Source organism: Elephas maximus, chromosome 11, assembly GCF_024166365.1.
Source record: "Elephas maximus indicus isolate mEleMax1 chromosome 11, mEleMax1 primary haplotype, whole genome shotgun sequence".
Taxonomy (NCBI): Eukaryota; Metazoa; Chordata; class Mammalia; order Proboscidea; family Elephantidae; genus Elephas; species Elephas maximus.
This window is the reverse complement of record NC_064829.1, coordinates 13907347-13925842: the sequence shown is the minus strand read 5'-3', so window position 1 is coordinate 13925842 and position 18496 is coordinate 13907347. Positions and strand designations below refer to the sequence as shown.

The window sequence follows — 18496 nt, the reverse complement described above, 5'->3', positions numbered from 1 at the left end:
AAGAGTCAGAGAGGCACATCTCCAAGAAGAAACTGGATTCCCTAGGATAGGAGGCATATAATTAAGCAGAATAATTTTTCAAGATATGCTGAAAGTTTATTATTCTGTGGTCCACAAAAACAAAACAAAAAAACTTGAAAGCATAGAAGTTCCAAAAAAACACAGAAGCTCAATAAGAAAACATTGGTCCAGACTTCCAACCAACATGGTGCTATAGACAGAAGCACCATGCCGTCCTTCCATAGCAAAGAGCCGAAAAACTAAGTAAAACAGAGACAGCTGCCATTCCTGGAACTCAGAGTGTCAAAGGAAGAAACAAAGAACTCGACCAAGCACCAAATGGAATAAGAAACTGACAGAGGACAGGTAAGTGCGAGGAGAGATAAGTGCAGAGGGCCCTACCAGCTAACACAGCACGAATCTGTCATCTTGGACTCCTGTCGGGGATCAGCGGACAGGGAGCATGAGAGAGCAGTTTCACGGAGCTGCCAGCAGGAGACAGAGCACCCGGTAACCAGCAATACACCCTTTCCCACCCCCCATCCTCTCCCCACTGCTCTACTTCCGAGCTTCCTGGCTGGCTGCCGTGGCTCAGCCAGCCGGGAACTGCAGCATCCATGCCGCTTGGATCTGCCCCACCCACATTGGAGATCAGCGGACAGGGAGTACGAGAAAGCAGCTTCATGAAGCTCCCAACAGGAGACAAAGCATCCAGTAACGAGCCATATATGCTTTCCTAGCCCCACCCTCCTTCCCCTACCCCGACCCCTTTGGCCTTCTCTGCTTCCCACCAGCCACAGTCTCTTGGATGGGAGCAACTGCTTTGGCCTCAGGCCACTTGGATTCACCTCACCCACACTGGCAGGCCCCCTGAGCTGGTTTTGGTTCTTCCATTTATGTTGGTTTCTTCGATGCCTCCCACCACCTCTCCCTCCTTTCTCTCAAACACCTGGCTCTGTGGGTCATCTTTGCATCTTCTTGGACGGCTTTGAAGCTCCACTTGAGTGGGGAACCATTCCCCTGGCCCATAACACCACGCTGTTGGGAACCCTGGGTTTTTTTTTTTTTTTTGCTTGGTATGTTTTGCTTTGTTCTGTTTGTTTTTCTGTTTCCTTTCCCAGCTTGGGAGCTCCTTCTAGCCAGGCTACACTGCACAGCTTAGGAGCTACTCCCCCATCCTGCACAGCTGCACAGGTGGGATCCCTGGGGGCATTTCTTTTTTTCTTTTCTTTTTCGCTTTCTGTCTTTCTTCATTTCTCAGTTCTTGTCTCTCTACATTTGCCCTCTTTTCCTGTCTACTGAATACCTGGTGCGGTGTGACATCTATACCTCCTCAAACCAAGCTATACTACGCAGCCTGGGAGCCACTTCACCAGTCTTCATGGCCCTACCTGTGGGACTCTGGGACTCCTGGGGGCTTCTCTTCTCTCCTTTTTTTTTTTTTTTCCAAATTTTTATCTATTTTTTTTTTTTCTTTCTTTCTTTTCTCCATTTCTCGGTTTCTCATCTCTCTACTCCCATGGCAAGCTCACTTAGCACTCTTTTTTCCCCCTTTCTTTGTTTCTGGCTCCTGTTTCTCCTCTCTCTCCTCTTTACCATACCCCTATTAGCTCCACACATCACAATCTCCCCCCTCTTTCCTACCTACCTGCACCATGTACTGAACATCCTATACCAGAGCAGCACAGGCACAGCTTACTGGAACCTACCCAGCACTGATTCCTGGTCCACCCTGTAAGCCCTAGTACATGCCACAAACAACTCATCCCAGCCCCTTCCCTTCAGGTGGATCTGCCCTGCTGCACCATAACTGAATGACTGGCCCTACCCATTGAACACGGAGGTGAAAAGTATCATGACTGCAGATGAGCAAACAACAAAGAATGCACAGCCCACTGCTCAGACACAACCAAATAAAACAAAGCAGGATGAAACAAATCTACAATCAGTGAATGAAGACAATAACTGAATGTCCTGAAGACAGCAAACATTATCAAAACATTAAAAAAAAAAAGACAGCATGGTTCCAGTAGATGTCCAAAATAAAACACCAGATGCCTTCCAATAGAAGAAGAGGTACTACAACTACCTGACAGGGAATTCAGATCTCTAATATTCAGAGCTAAGAGTTGAAGCAAAAAGTAGACAAACAGGGGGAAAAAAACAGACAAATTCATGGAAAAGGCAGACAAGTTCATGGCAAATACAGACCAAAAAATGGAAGAATTCAGAAAAATAATACAGGAACAAAATGCCAAAATAAATTCACAGCTAGAAATCATACAAAAAAATGATTAGAAATCCAAAAGATAAACAACAAGATTTGAGAAATGGACAGTGTCATAGAAGGGTTGAGGAACAGGTTTGAAATGATGGAAGACAGAATCAGTGAAATTGAAGATAAACACTTGGATACAATAGTGTTTGAGGAAAAAATCAGAAAAAGGAATGAAGAAAAATGAAGAAACCCTGAGAATGATATGGGATGCAATCAAAATTAAAATTTGCAAGTGATTGGCATTCCAGAACAGAGAGAGAAAACAGAAAACACAGAGAGGATCACTGAAGAATTGCTGACAGAAAACTTCCCTAATATCATGGATGATGAAAAGCTGACCATCCAAGAAACTTAACGAACCCCATATAGGATAGACCCCAAAAGAAAATCACCAAGGCGTAGCATAATCATACTTGCTAGAACCAAAGAAAAAGAGAAAACCCTGAGAGCAGCTCAAGAAAAACAAAGTCACATACAGAGGAGAAACAGTAAGACTAAGCTCTGATTATTTGGCAGAAACCATGCAGGCAAGAAGGCAATGGGATGACATATGTAAAGCCTTGAAAGAAAAAAATTGCCAACCAAGAATAATATATCCTGCAAAACTTTCATTCAAATATGATGGTGAAATTAGGACATTTCCAGATAAACAGGGATTAAGGGAATATGTAAAAACCAAACCAAACTTAAAAGAATTATTGAAGGGAGTCCTTTGGTTTGAGAACAAACAACATCAGACCACAGCCTGAATCTAGGACGCGAGATTGTACCAGCCAGGTATTAACCTAGGAAATGAACTCTTAAGGTCTATCCAAAATCAAAAGAATTGCACCAGGGAACCAGAGAGATTAATCTGTAAATGACAACATCAGAACAATAAAAGAGGGAATAAGTGGTATAGGTATAGAATTTTCTAATGTGGAGGAAGGCAGTGCGATACCCAGTAATAATAGACTGGTTCAAACCTAGGAAGATAAGGTTAAATTTCAAGGTAAACACAAAGGAAGTTAACAAGCCTACTCATCAAAATAAAGAAGAAAAACATAAAGTCTCAATAAAAACAAAATCTACAAGAATGAAAGAAATGAAAAAGAAATCCACAAACAAAAGGACCTCAGCACAGGAGAGTAAGAGGAATAGAAAATGTTAGTACCACACAAAAAAAGCACTACAAAATGACAGCTATAAACTCACACCTATCAATGATTACACTGAATGTAAATGGCCTAAATGCACCCGTAAAGAGACAGACAGTGACAGAATGGATTAAAAAAAACAGGATCCATCAATATGCTGTCTACAAGACATAAATTTATTAAAAATCACAGGATGGAAAAAATATATATTCAAGCAAATACCAGAAAAGAGCAGGAGTGACAATACTAATCTCAGATAAAATAGACTTTAAAACAAAATCCACCATAAGAGACAAAGAAGGGCACTATATAATGATTAAAGGGATGATCCATCATGAAGACTTAACCATAATAAACATCTACTCACGCAATGACAGGGCTTCAAAATACATAAACTCTAACAGCACTGAAAACAGAAATTGACAGTTCCGCAATAATAGTAGGAGACTTCAACATACCACTCTCAGTAAAGGACAGAACATATGAAAGAAACTCAGCAAAGATACAGAAGAGCTAAAGGACACAATTAGCCAACTTGACCTCACAGATATATACAGAACACTCCAACCCGCAGCTGCAAAGTATACATTCTTTCCCAGCGCACGTGAAACGTTCTCCATAATAGACCACTTCTTAGGCCACAGAGCAACCCTCAACAAAATCCAAAACATTGGGATAATACAAACTATCTTCTCTGACCACAACGCCATCACAGTAGAAATTAACAACAGGGAGAATAAGCAAAAAAAATAAATTACATGGAAACTGAATAATACCCTGCTTAAAAACGACTGGGCAATAGAAGAAATCAAACATGGAATCAAAAAATTCCTAGAATCAAATGAAGATGAAAACACATTATACCAAAACCTTTGGGACATAGCAAAGGCAGTCCTCAGAGGCGAATTGGTAGCAATAGATGCACACATCAAAAAAGAAGGGACAAAATCAAAACATTAGCTACACAACTTGAACAAATGGAAAGAAAACAGCAAAAGAAGCCCACAGCTACCAGAAGGATATGATAAATATCAGAGCAGACATAAATGAAATAGAGACTAGAAAAACAATAGAATCAACAAAACCAGAAATTGGTTCTTGGAAAGGATCAATGAAATTGACAAACCACTAGCCAAATTGGCAAAAGATAAACAGGAGAGGATGCAAATAACCCAAATAGAAATGAAATGGGGGAAATTATAACAGATCCAACTGAAATAAAAAGGATCATAACAGAGTATTATGAAAAACTATACTCCAGCAAATTTGAAAACCTAGAGGAAATGGACAAATTTCTAGACACACACTACCTACCCAGACTAACACAAACTGAGATAGTAACTCTGAAGAGATCCATAACTAGAGAAGAGATTGGAGAGGTAATGAAAAAAAAAAAAAACCTCCCAACCAAAAATCCCTGACCCAGGTGACTTCACTGGAGAATTCTATGAAACATTCAGAGAAGAGCTTATACCAGCACGGCTCAAACTATTTCAGAATATAGAAAAGGAAGCAATACTTCCAAATTCATTCTATGAAGGCAGCATAACCCTGATACCAAAACCAGCCAAAGACACCAGAAAAAAAGAAAATTACAGACCAATAACTCTCATGAATATGGATACAAAAATTCCTAACAAAATTCTAGCCAATGGAATTCAGCATCATATTAAAAAAATAATACACCATGACCAAGTAGGATTCGTACCGGGTATGCAAGGATGGTTCAACATTAGAAAATCAATCAATGTAATCCACCACATAAATAAAAGGAAAGAAAAGAATCACATGATCATTTCAGTTGATGCGGAAAAGGCATTTGACAAAGTCCAACACCCATTCCTGATAAAGATTCTCAATAAAATAGGTATAGAGGGGAAATTTCTCAACATAATTAAGGGTGTCTATGCAAAACATCATTTTCAGTGGAGGGAGGCTGCAAACATTCCCCTTGAGAACGGGAACAAGACAAGGATGCCCTTTATCACCGCTCCTATTTAACATTGTGTTGGAAGTCCTAGCTAGAGCAGTAAGACAAGAAACAGAAATAAAGGGCATCCCAGTTGGTAATGAATAAGTTAAACTGTTCCTGTTTGCAGATGATATGATACTAAGAAAACCCAAAAGACTCCGCAAGAAAACTACTGGAACTAATAGAAAGATTCAGCAGAGAAGCAAAGAAGATAAACATAGAAAAATTAGCTGGATTCCTATAAACCAATAAAGAGAACGATGAAAAGGAAATCAGGAAAACAATACCATTTATAATAGCCCCTAAAAAAATAAAATACTTGGGAACAAATCTAACCAGGGATGTAAAAGACCTATACTAAGAAAACTACAAAACACTACTGCAAGAAACCAAAAGAGATCTACATAAATGGAAAAACATACCAAGTTTATGGATAGGCAGACTCAACATTGTGAAAATAACAATTCTACCCAAAGCACTTTTTAAATACAATGCAATCACAATCCAGATACCAACAACATTCCTTAAAGAGTTGGAAAAACTAATCATTAACTTTATATGGAAAGGAAAGAGGCCCAGGATAAGTAAAGCACTATTGAAGAAGAATAAAATAGGAAAACTTGCACTACCTGACCTCAGAAGCTACTATACAGCTACGGAGGTCAAAACAGCCTGGTACTGGTACAACGACAGATACATTGACCAATGGAACAGAATTGAGAACTCAGATGTAAATCCATCCACCTGTGGTCACCTGATCTTCGACAAGGGCTGAATGACCATCAGGTTGGGAAAAGATAGTCTTTTTAACAAATGGTGCTGGCAAAACTGGATGTCCATCTGCAAAAAAAATAAAACAGGACCCATCCTCACACCATATACAAAAAAAAAACTCAAAATGGATCAAAGACCTAAATACAAAGCCAAAAACTGTAAAGTTCATGAAGAAAAAATAGGATCAACACTACCGGCCCTAATACACAGCATTAACAGGATACAAACCATAACTAACCACAGAAACTCCAGAAGATAAGCTACATAACTGGGATCTTCTAAAAATTAAATACTTATGCTCATCAAAAGACTTCACCGAAAGAGTAAAAAGAGGACCTACAGACTGGAAAAATTTTTTTGGTTACTACAGATCAGACAAAGGCCTAATCTCTTAAAATCTATAAGAAAATCCAACACCCCTACAATAAAAAGACAAATAATCCAATTAAAAAATGGGCAAAGGAGGTAAAAAGATACTTCACCAAAGAAGACATTCAAGCCACCAACAGACACAGGAGGAAATGCTCAGGATCTCTGGTCATCAGAGAAATGCAAATCAAAACTACAATGAGATACCATCTCACCCCCGCATTACTGGTATGAATCAATAAAACAGAAAAGAACAAATGTTGGAGAGGCTGTCGGGAGATTGGAATGCTCATGCAGTGCTAGTGGGAATGCAAAATGATAACCATTTTGGAAAACAATATGGTGCTTCCTTAGCTAGAAATAGTAATACCATATGATCCAGCAATCCCACTCCTAGGAATATATCCTAGAGAAATAAGAGTCATCACAGAAATAAATATATGTACACCCATGTTCATTGCAGCATTGTTTGCAATAGCAAAAAGGTGGAAACAACCTAGATGTCCATCAACAGATGAATGGATAAACAAACTGTGGTACATACACACAATGGAGTGTTACACATCGATAAAGAACAACAATGAATCTGTGAAGTATCTCATGACGGGTGAATCTGGAGAGCATTATGCTCAGTGAAATGAGCCAATCATAAAAGGACAAATATTGTATGAGGCCACTACTATAAAAAGTAATGAAAAAGTTTACATACAAAAAGAAACAGTCTTTGATGGTTAGGAGGGAGAGAAGGGATGGGGATGGAAAAACACTTAATAGACAAGTGGTAACTTTGGTAAAGGGTAAGACAGTACATAATACTGGGGGAGTCAGCACAGTCTGTACAAGGCAAGGTCATGATAGCTCCACGGATACATCCAAACTCAGTGAGGGCTGTGGGGACCATGGTCTCAGGGGACATCTAGCTCAATTGGCATAACATAGTTTATAAAGAAAACATTCTACATTTACTACTTTGGTGAGTAGAGTCTGGGGTCTTAAATGCCTGTGAGTGGCAATCTGAGATACTCCACTGGTCTCACCCATTTGGGAGTAAGGAAGAATGAAGAAACCTAAAGACTCAAGGGAAAGATAAGTCCAAAAGACCGATGGACGACATCTACCACAGCCTCCACCAGACTGAGTCCAGTACAACTAGATGGTGCCTGGCTACCACCACTGACTGCTCTAACAGAGATCACAGTAGAAGGTCCCAGACGGAGCTGGAGAAAAATGTAGAACAAAATTCTAACTCAAAAAGAGAGACTAGACTTTCTGGCCTGACAGAGACTGGAGAAACCCTGAGAGTATGGCCCCCAGACACCCTTTCAGCTCATTAATGAGGTCACTCCTGAGGTTCACCCTTTAGCCGAAGATTGAACAGACCTATGGAACAAAACAAGAGTAAAGGGGCTCATCAGCCCTGGGGCAAAGACTACAAGGTAGGAGGGTACAGGAAAGCTGGTAATAGGGAACCCAGGGTTAAGAAGGGAGAGTATTGACATGTTGTGCGGTTGTTAACCAGCATTGTAGAACAATGTGTTTACTGTTTGATGAGGAACTAGTTTATTCTGTAAACCTTCATCTAAAGTTTAATAAAAAGAGAAAATATTGGTCCATAAAGCGATTAAATATGGCACTTCACTTTTTATGATGAAAAATTTTCAAACATACACAGAAGTGTATACCCATCACCTAGATTCGACAGTTATCAAGAATATACCACATCTGGTTCATCTATCCCTTTTTTTTTTTTAATTTCTTCCTTCGCTGACGTATTTAAAAGCAAATTACAGACAACGAATAATTTTTACCTGTCCATTCTTCAGTATCAACCTCTTAAGAAAGGACATTCACTTTTCTAATTATAATGCCATTATGGAATCTAATAAAATGAATAATTTCTTGGTCTAACCTAAAGATCATTTCATGACCATATTTTTCCAGATGTCTAAAAACGTGTTTTTATAGTTGATTTGTTCAAATCAATGCAAAGGAGGCATTGTATTCAGTTGTTAGCAGCTGTAGCACTTAACCTACGCCACCAGGGTATGAACTTAAAAAGTGGCCGTGTCTGGGGAATAGAATTGGGGATGGGGAGGAGTGGAAAGGAATGTTGCTTTTCGTTGTAAACTCTTCTGTAATGACTGGTTTTTAGTAAATGCAAATTTACTGAAGAAAATAACTTTGTTGTATGATAAGCCTTAATTTCTACCCTAAAACATGTTTTTTTGTCAAGTAAACTACTTTTGGTGTATTTTGTATCATTGTTTTTAAAATATATGGTCACAACAAGTCAAGTATAAAAAAGAATTAAGCGTTGATTATCAGAAAAATTATTTGTATTTAGTAATTGTTATAGATCAAGAGCGTGATGGTAGTGAAATTTGGTTTGCTGCAAGAAATAGTATATAAATTTTCTTCATCTAAAAGATTTGAAATGCTTGCCTTTCAATTGTTGCCATGTTTCCTGATTTCTGGCCTTTCTGACTGTCTCTTGCATAGCAGTTTCTTTAAATTTCAGAGTAGTGAAAGAATGCCAGAAAGTAACAAAATAGCTCAAGAATATGCTTGTGAAAAGAAATGAGCACTCAAGAAAGAGCCTCTGTGGTCAACTATAAAAATCTCTCTAACAATGATACACTTGAGGATGATGGTGAGATGCTCCCCAGAAAGGTTTTACTAACTGAATTTAAATGACCAGCGGTTGGTAACTCTCCAACCAGAAGTTGATCTGCTGTAAAAAGTGAATATGGACAACTAAAGGATTTTCAGAAATTTGAAAATTTCCTGGGCAGGATAATTCTCATACATCTCTGGAGGATCTGATTTAATAACTCATCAGGCTGAAAAGAATGCAGAATTAGAAGAATGGTTAACGTGAAAATGCAGGTTTACATTCAGCATGCATTAGAAGAGCCTGGTATGATGATCTCTTTGGATATGGTCCTAATTAAAAAGAGAAGATTGATTAAAATTTTATAATTACACTATGGGAAAAATATTACTTAGGAAGCATTTGATGTTTGTCAATATCATTATAAATGGAGAAAAGATTGAAGTTGTCAGTTTTACTTGGATCCATAATCAACACCCATGGAAGCTGCAGTCAGGAAATCAAATAGTGTATTGCATTGGACAAATCTGCTGCAAAAGACCTCTTTAAAGTGTTAAAAAGCAAAGGTGCCACTTTGAGGACTAAGGTGCGCCTGACCCAAACCGTGGCATTTTCAATCGCCTCATATGCGTGCGAAAGTGAAGAATGAATGGGGAAGACCAAAGAATTGATGCCTTTGAATCACGGTGTTGGTGTAGAATATTGAATATACCGCAGACTGCTAGAAGAATGAACAAATCTGTCTTGGAAGAAGTACAACCAGAATCCTCCTTAGAAGTGAGGTTGGCAAGACTGTGTCTCACATACTTTAAACATCTTATCAGGGGTGATCAATCCTTGGAGAAGGACAACGTGCTTGGTAAAGTAGAGGGTCAGCGAAACAGAGGAAGACCCTCAACAAGATGAATTGATACGAATGGTGGCAACAATGGGCTCAAGCATAACAACAATTGTGAGGGTGGCGCAGGACAGGGCAGTGTTTTGTTCTGTGTACGTAGTGTCTCTGAGTCCGAACCAACTGGACGGCACCTAACAACAACAGGAAACATTTACTTCATGCTTATTGATTTTAATGCAATATATTGAGGTTTAAATTATAAATATTTTTGGCCTAAGTTTGTTAAAAAAAAAAAGTTTGTTAAATGCATAAAATTCAAAAAAAAAAAAAGGTATGATGTAGTAAGGTCTATGGTAGCTAGTACTAAGGTTTCTTCAAAGTCTCTGTAAATGTTGAGTTTAGCTCCTCTAACCCTTGGACTCAGTTGTTCACATTTTCATCTCTGGTTACTGATTTTCATTCATCATAGAATCTGGCAGAAGACTATAATTATGTGTATTTGTGTAATACAAGCATTCTAAGTATATTTGCTTTTCAGTGCCCTTTGCAAATTATTTATAGAGTGTGGTTATTAGAAAGAGCAATGGTAGACATGAAACCAGGAGGCTGAACTGTGGCCCTAACCCTAGATTATGTTCTGCTGGACAAGTCATTTAACTTATCTGGGCCTGTTTCCTCTTTTATAAATAAATGATTTGATCCTTTAGTCCATGATTCAGCCATACAAGCTGAGTTATTAAGGTTCAGACACATTGAAAGAGTTTATGAAGAGCATTCACAGTCTTTATATCCTCCTCAGCTCTTGAACGTTCCTTAAACTAACAAAATGTGAAAAACAGATGAATTTATAAATATAAGAATTTGTAGTGTGGTTTTAACTTTTCAAGTTTTTAATCTGAGGAAGAAGAGAAACTATGTATTAGACTTAATAGATTCTAAACAAAATGAAACAATTTAGCTTTTAAAAATGTAATATTCATAAGAGGAAATCCGGAGTGTTCCGTTCTGGTTAAGATTGGTAGATAACAACCACCCCATAACACAGTGGTTTAAAACAACATTGATAATTTAATTTAGCTCAGGAGCCTGCATTTTGGGCAGGGTTCTGTGAGGATAGCTCCTCTCTTACTTACTTCACATGGTGTCAGCTGGGATAGCCGAGGCAAGGGCCGGTGACGGAGGAGGGGGCTGGGATCACATCTGTAGTTATTACTGCCTGTCACCTGGGGCCTCAGCTGGGGCTGTTGGCCGGAATAACTCCATGTGGCATCTCCATGTGGCTGTTTGGCTTCCACAGAGCAAGGTGGCTAGGTTCCCAGAGCAAGCAATCCAAGAGAATAATGCAGGCACGTGTGGCATTTTTATCACCTCTCCATAGAAGTCCCATAGCTCACTGCCTTCCTCTGCTCTACTGGTGGAAGCCATCACAAAACTCCTCCCAGCATCTCACCGTGGAAGCATGTGAGATGAGATATATTGAGGAGGAGTCATCTTTACAAAGTACAGTCTGTCACAGACCCTCAAACATGAAAATATACTTAAACTCACTTGTAAAAGGAGAAATGCAAATTAAAACTCATATATTTTTTATCCTGTCCTATTGGCAAAATCTGAGTTTTCCGTTTCTCCTGTGTCACATCATTTCCATCAAGATATAAACGTGACGTAATTCTTACATCTTAAAAAATTGCACGTGATCCCACATCCTTTTCCACTAATGCTTCATTTCTCAATTCTCCCTTTGTACCAAATCCTTGAAAAGGTTTGTATACTCTCTATCTCCAATTCGCTCCTTCATTATCTTTTTAGAATTGTTCCTTAAAATAATTCATTTTTAAATAATCTCAAACTTAGAGAAAATTTGCCAGATTCCGCAGTTATTAAAATTTTATTGCATTTGCTCCATTGCTCAGTCTGTGGCACCTCTCTCTCCAAATACACACTAACATCATCATTAGTCTTTTTTTTTTTTCCAACCTTTTGAAAGTAAGCTCTACACATGAGGTTCCGTTTTCCAACAACCAGGACGTTCTCCTACGTACCTAGCGTACAGCCTTCCACATCAGCAGAACTGCGTTGGTACAGTGCTGTCACCCACTTCACAGACCCCATTCACATTGTGCCACTGCCTCAACTTTGCCTCTTGTTTCCTTCTAGCTCAGGACCCTACCCAGGAGTATACGGTATGTTTAGCTGTCATGTCTCTTCAGACTCATTCAATCTGAAACAATCTCTTAGCCTTTTCCTTGGCAGTTTTAGAGAGTACAGACCTCACATTGTGTAAGATAACCCCAACTTCAATCCATATGATCTTGGCTCATGGCCAGATTCAAGTCACACGTTCTTGACAACAATATTATTGAAATGATGTAATATAGCTCGTTAGGTAGCGCACAAGATCAACCTGTCCCATCCCTAGTGATGTTAACCTTGATCTCAGGGTTGTGTTGGTGTCTGCCAGATTTCTCTGTTGAGAGGTTTCCAGGAGTCCATCAGTATTCTCTCATCATCAAATGTCCACAAACCACGCTTAGCATCCATTGACCACCCACATCTGAATCAAACACCACTATAATGGTTGCCAAGTGGTGATTTTTTTATTCCTTTCATTCCTTCTACGTATATTAGTCAGCACACTATTCCAAGGACTGCTTATAGCTTTCCTGTCTCCTTTTTTAAATTTGTTTATTAATTTGTAATGTAAGGACTCACTGATTGCTATTTTATTCACCAGGTGGTAATTTACTATTATCATTATTTATTTTCATGCTCAAGTTGTCATTTTGGTTAGTGGAGGCCCCTCGGGTTTCCTCATATCTTTATGACATGTCTCATCATTCATTCACTGACCACTTTCTTGCTTTCTGGCACAAAAATGTATTCCAGTCTCATCTTGTACTTCCCATGCCACTATCCTGGAATCAACCAGCTTGCCAAGGAGCTCTGTTTCCTTTTATTGGAGGATGGCATTTAGACACAAGATTTGGGTACCTGGTGTGCTCACTGCTACTGGGAAGGAACGTCATTACTTCTAGGCCCCCTTAGCAAAAAACACTAGGAAAGTATCTACGTATAGTGTTAGAAGGCACATAATTTTAATATGTTGAAACTTTGATTGCAGGGCCGTAACCAGCATGTGTTACTGACTAACATGTTAACAATCTGTGAGAAAAATAAACTTTTATTCCCTATCCCATCTCCTCTCTCCCAGGTATGTGTAATCCTCGAAATTACAGTGACACGCCTCCAACTTCTAAGAGCACGGTGGAGGAGCTGCATGAGCCCATTCCTTCTCTCTTCCGGGCGCTCACAGAAGGAGACACACAGTTAAACTGGAACATCGTTTCCTTCCCTGTGGCAGAAGAACTTTCACATCATGAAAATCTGGTTTCATTTCTAGAAACTGTGAACCAGCCACACCACCAGAATGTGTCTGTTCCCAGCAATAATGTTCATGCACCTTATTCCAGCGACAAAGGTAACTGCCAGTGGTTAATTTTCTCTCTCCTTCCCCCTCACTCTCTCTGGTCTGTGAACCTATGTTAAGGTTATCTTCTGGAGCAGCCTTTTGCTTTTGACTTTGTATAGTCTTAAGTAACTTCTGGATGTCAATAATTGTGATCCCTGAGTAGATAAGGAGGCGTGTCTAGCATGTTTTGGTAATAGGGGCTATGTTGGAAAATAGATGCCATGTCCCTAATTCTTACTTTTTTTCAGTAGGCTCTAATTTTTCTTTTCATAAGATAGCACAGCACCACATATCTTAATACTGTGTCACATATCATTGGGCAAAATTCAGAGTGTCCCGATGAATTTGGGTTTTCATCACACCATTGGTGTCACAAGTGATGCCCAGGTCATCAGCTTTATTTATGAAAAAGTTAGTACTGCAGACATCTCCTTCCCAGGTACAAAGTAGCCCCAGCCAGTTCTCTTCACATGGATGCTGTTGCTCAGGGGAACTAAATGAGACAATGAGTTGTACAAATTTGAGAAGCTTATTAAAGAAGATTTATTATTGAGGACAGGTCATAGCTTCATTTTAGCATTTTAAGGGTGTGTAACTTTGTATTTTCCTTTTGGAACGTTATGTTATGTTTTAGGTGAGAGTTACACAGCAAATTAGTTTCCCATTCAAAAATTCATACGCAGATTGTTCTGTGACATTGGTCGCTGGCCCCACAATATGGCAGTGCTCTTCGCATTTCCACCCTGCCTTCCCTGTTTCCATCCCTCCGGTTTCCTGTCCCTCCTTGCCTTCTTGTCTTTGCTTTTGGACAAATATTTCCTGTTTGATGTCATGTAGTTGATTGTTCTAAGGACCACAGTCCTCACAGGTATTATTGTTTACTCTGTAGGCGAATCTATTATTTGGCTAAAAGGTGACCTCCGGGAGTGGCTTCATTTCTAGGTTAAAAGAGTGTCTTAGGCCAGTAGTTTTGGGGGTCCTCCAGCTTCTATCAGTCCAGTAATTCTGGTCTTTTTTTATAAATTTGAGTTTTGTTCTACATTTTTTCCCATTCTAACCAGGACCTTCTATTGTGTCTCTGCTCAGAACAGTCAGTAGTGGTAGCCAGGTACCATGTATGTCCTTCTGGCCTCACCCTAGAAGAGACTGTGGTTCATGTGGGCCGTTCATCCTTTGGAATAATTTTGTCACGGAGTCTTTGCCTTCCTTTACTCACCTTTGCTGCAGATGGGAAGAGACCAATAGTTGTATCTTAGCCACTAGTAAGCTTTTAAGACCCCAGGTGCTACTCCATTATCTTTATAAACTATGTTATCCCAATTGACTTAGATGTCCCCCAGGACTATAGTCCTTAGCCTTCAAGCCCAGTAACTCAGTCCCACAAGGTGTTTGGATATGTCTAAGAAGTTTCCATAACTGTGCCTGCTGTGTGCTACATTCTATATATGAATCTATATGCAGCACATACAATTATGTACAGATGCCCACAGCTATACCTGTATATGCACTCACATGTACTTCCACGTGCCTCCCCCACATATCTACCTATGTAATCACTCACAAATTTTTGGTTGTTATCACCATTGTTGCAGAATTATATATGTTGTAGTATTTACCGTAATAGTCCTTAATTTTTGTACCTCTCAGTGCCTTCATTTACCTTGTCACATTGTGCTGACTCCTGACATATTGTGTATTGCTTTTCCCTAATCAGAATTAACACGTCTATAGAAAAAAAAAAAAATTTTTTTTTTTCTTACTATTTAGTGGGAGATCCTAGTGGCATAGTGGTTAAGAGCTACGGCTGCTAACCAAAAGGCTGGCAGTTTGAATCCACCAGGCACTCCTTGGAAACCCTATGGGGCCATTCTACTCTTTCCTATAAGGTTGCTATGAGTTGGAATTGACTTGATGGCAGAGGGTTTGGTTTTTTTTTTTTTTGGTTTCACGATCTAGTGAGTGGTTATCCCCCCCACCCCCATCCCTGGAAACCATCAAAGAATATTGCTTTCTGTGTGTAAACCTATTCTTGACTTTTTATAAAAGTGGTATCATACAATATTTGTCCTTTTGTGATTGACTTATTTCACTTAGCATAATGTCCTCCGGATTCATCCATGTTATGTTTCACAGACCCATCATTACATTATAGTATTTGTGCACAATTCATTTCATATTATAAGGAATTATGTAATTTTCATAACTGCTTTATTCTTCCACAGTAAAATTGTGTAGTGACCTTTTAAAAGTTCTTTGATATTTATTTGTTAATTTGTCATGCCCTCCATTAGAGTCCTACCTATCGAAAAGAATATGAAACTTTTTCCATCAATAGTAAAAGCAAAACAACTTTTGACAAGTGGCACTGAGGGTAGTAATTCTTACATTTGTTTTAAAGCATTTTAAGAAATTTCAGATTTTGGAAAGCATCAGAAATGTATGGAGCCTTCACTGGAGAATTCTTCCAAACATTCAGAGAAGAGCTCACACCAATACTACTCAAGCAATTTCAGAGCATAGAGAAGGAAGGAATACTCCCAAATTCATTCTATGAAGCCAACATAACCTTGATGCTAAGCCCTGCAAAGACACCACAAAAAATGAAAACTACACACCAATATCCCTCATGAGTATAGATGCAGAAATTCTCAACAAAATTCTAGCCAGTAGATTTCAACATCATATCAAAAAAATAAAACATCATAACCAGGTGGGACTCATCCGAGGTATGCAAGGATGGTTTAACATTATAAAATCAATCAACATAATCCACCACGTAAATAAAACAAAAGAATCACAGGATCATCTCACTTGATGCAGAAAAGGCATTTGACAAAGTCCAATGCCCATTCCTGATTTAAAAAAAAAAAAAAAACTCAGCAAAATAGGAATAGATGGGAAATTCATCAAAATAATAAAAGGCATTTATATAAAACTAATGGCCAACATTATTCTCAGCAGAGACTGAAAGCATTCACCCTGAGAATGGGAACCAGATAAGAATGCCCGTTATTACTGCTTACTCAACATTGTACTGCCTTCCTAGCTAGAGCAATAAGACAAGAAAAGGAAATAAAGAGCATGCAGATTGTTAAGGAAGAAGTAAAAGCATCCATATTTGCAGATGATATGATGCTATACATAGAAAATCCCAAAGATTCCACAAGAAAGCTACTGGAACTAATAAAAGGATTCAGCAAAGCAGCAGGATAGAAGATCAACATGCAAAAATCAGCTGGATTCCTATACACCAACAAAGAACTTTGAAAAGGAAATCAGGAAAACAATACCATTCACAGTAGCCCCCCCCACCAAAAAGATAAAAAACTTAGGAATAAATCTTAAACAGGGATATAAAAGACCTATACAAATAAAATTATAAAACACTACTGCAAGAAATCAAAAGAGACCTATGTAAGTGGAAAAACATACCATGCTTATGGAAAGGAAGACTCAGCATTGTGAAAATGTCGATATGACCCAAAGTGATCTATAGATGTAATGTAATCCCAATCCAAATTTCAACAGCATTCTTTAAGAAGATAGAAAAATTAATCACCAACTCTATCTGGAACGAAGGAGGCCCCAGATAAATAAAGCATTATTAAAGATGAAAAACAAAGGAGGCTTCATACTACCTGATCTCAGAAACTACTGTGCAGCCATGGTAGTCAAAACAGCCTGGTACTCGTACAGCGACAGACATGTAGTCACTGGAACAGAATTGAGAACTCAGACATAAATCCATCTACCTAAAGACAGCTGGAAGACCCTTAATAACAGATCGACACAGTGTCTTCGACAGTCGGCTCAAACATAACAATGATTGTGAGGATGACACAGGACCAGGCAGTGTTCTGTTGTACATAGGGTTTCTGTGAGTTGGAACCAACTCAACAGCACCTAACAACAACAACAAAAACACCACGGACAGCTGATCTTCAACAAAGAGCCAAAGTCCATTAAATGGGGAAGAGGCACTCTCTTTAACAAATGAGTGCTGGCAAAACTGGATGTCTATCTGTAGAAAAATGAAACAGGACCCATACCCCACACCATACACAAAATACTAACTCAAAATGCATCAAAGACCTAAATATAAAACGATAAAGATCATGGAAGAAAAAATAGGGACATTAGGGGTCAGATATATGGCATAAATAGAATACCAAACATAACTGAAAATGTACAAACAGCAGAAGAGGAAGTAGATAAATGAGGCCTCCTAAAAATTAAACAGTTATGCTCATCAAAAGAGTAAAAAGAAAATCAACAGACTGGGAAAATAATTTTGGCTGCAACATATCCAAATAAGGGTCTTATCTCTAAAATTCATACAAAACTTCACCTCAACAACGAGAAGACAGTCCAATTTAAAAAATGGGCAAAGGACATGAACAAACACTTCACCAAAGAAGACATTCAGGTGGCTAACAAACACATGAAGATCATTAGCCACTGTTTTTCGGTGCCATTGAGTCTGTTCCGACTCATAGCAACCCTGTGTACAGCAAAACAAGACACTGCCCAATCCTGCGCCATCCTCATGATTGTTGTTATGCTTGAGCCCATTGTGGCAGCCACTGTGGCAGCCCATCTCGTTGAGGATCTTCCTCTCTTTCGCTGACCCTCGACTTTGCCAAGCATGTGTCCTTCTCCAGGGACTGGTCCCTCCTCATAACAAGTCCAAAGTATGTGAGATGAAGTCTTGCCATCCTTGCTTTGAAGGAGCATTCTGGCTGTACTTCTAAGACAGATATGTTACTTCTTTTGGCAGTCCATGGTATATTCAATATGTTTCACCATAATTCAAAGGCATCAATTCTTCTTTGGTCTTATTTGTTGTTCAGCTTTTGCATGCATTTATGAGGTGATTTAAAATGCTTGGGTCAGGTGCAGCTTAGTCCTTTAAGTGACATCTTTGCTTTTTAACACTTTAAAGAGGTCTTTTGCAGCAGATTTGCCCAATGCAATGCATCATTTGATTTCTTGACTGCTGCTTCCATGGGTGTTGATTGTGGATCGAAGTAAAATGTAATTCTTGATAAC

The 18496-nt window shown here is 38.9% G+C and overlaps 1 protein-coding gene across 1 annotated transcript in view; it reads left to right on the top strand.

The window, feature by feature from the left end:
- The window catches only part of TWSG1 (twisted gastrulation BMP signaling modulator 1), an 81947-nt gene that overhangs the window by 42730 nt on the left and 20721 nt on the right, over positions 1–18496 (top strand). The window contains exon 5 of the mRNA XM_049900175.1: positions 13190–13456. Within this exon, the coding sequence (XP_049756132.1) occupies positions 13190–13456 (267 nt within the window). The remainder of the gene's footprint in view (positions 1–13189; positions 13457–18496) is intronic.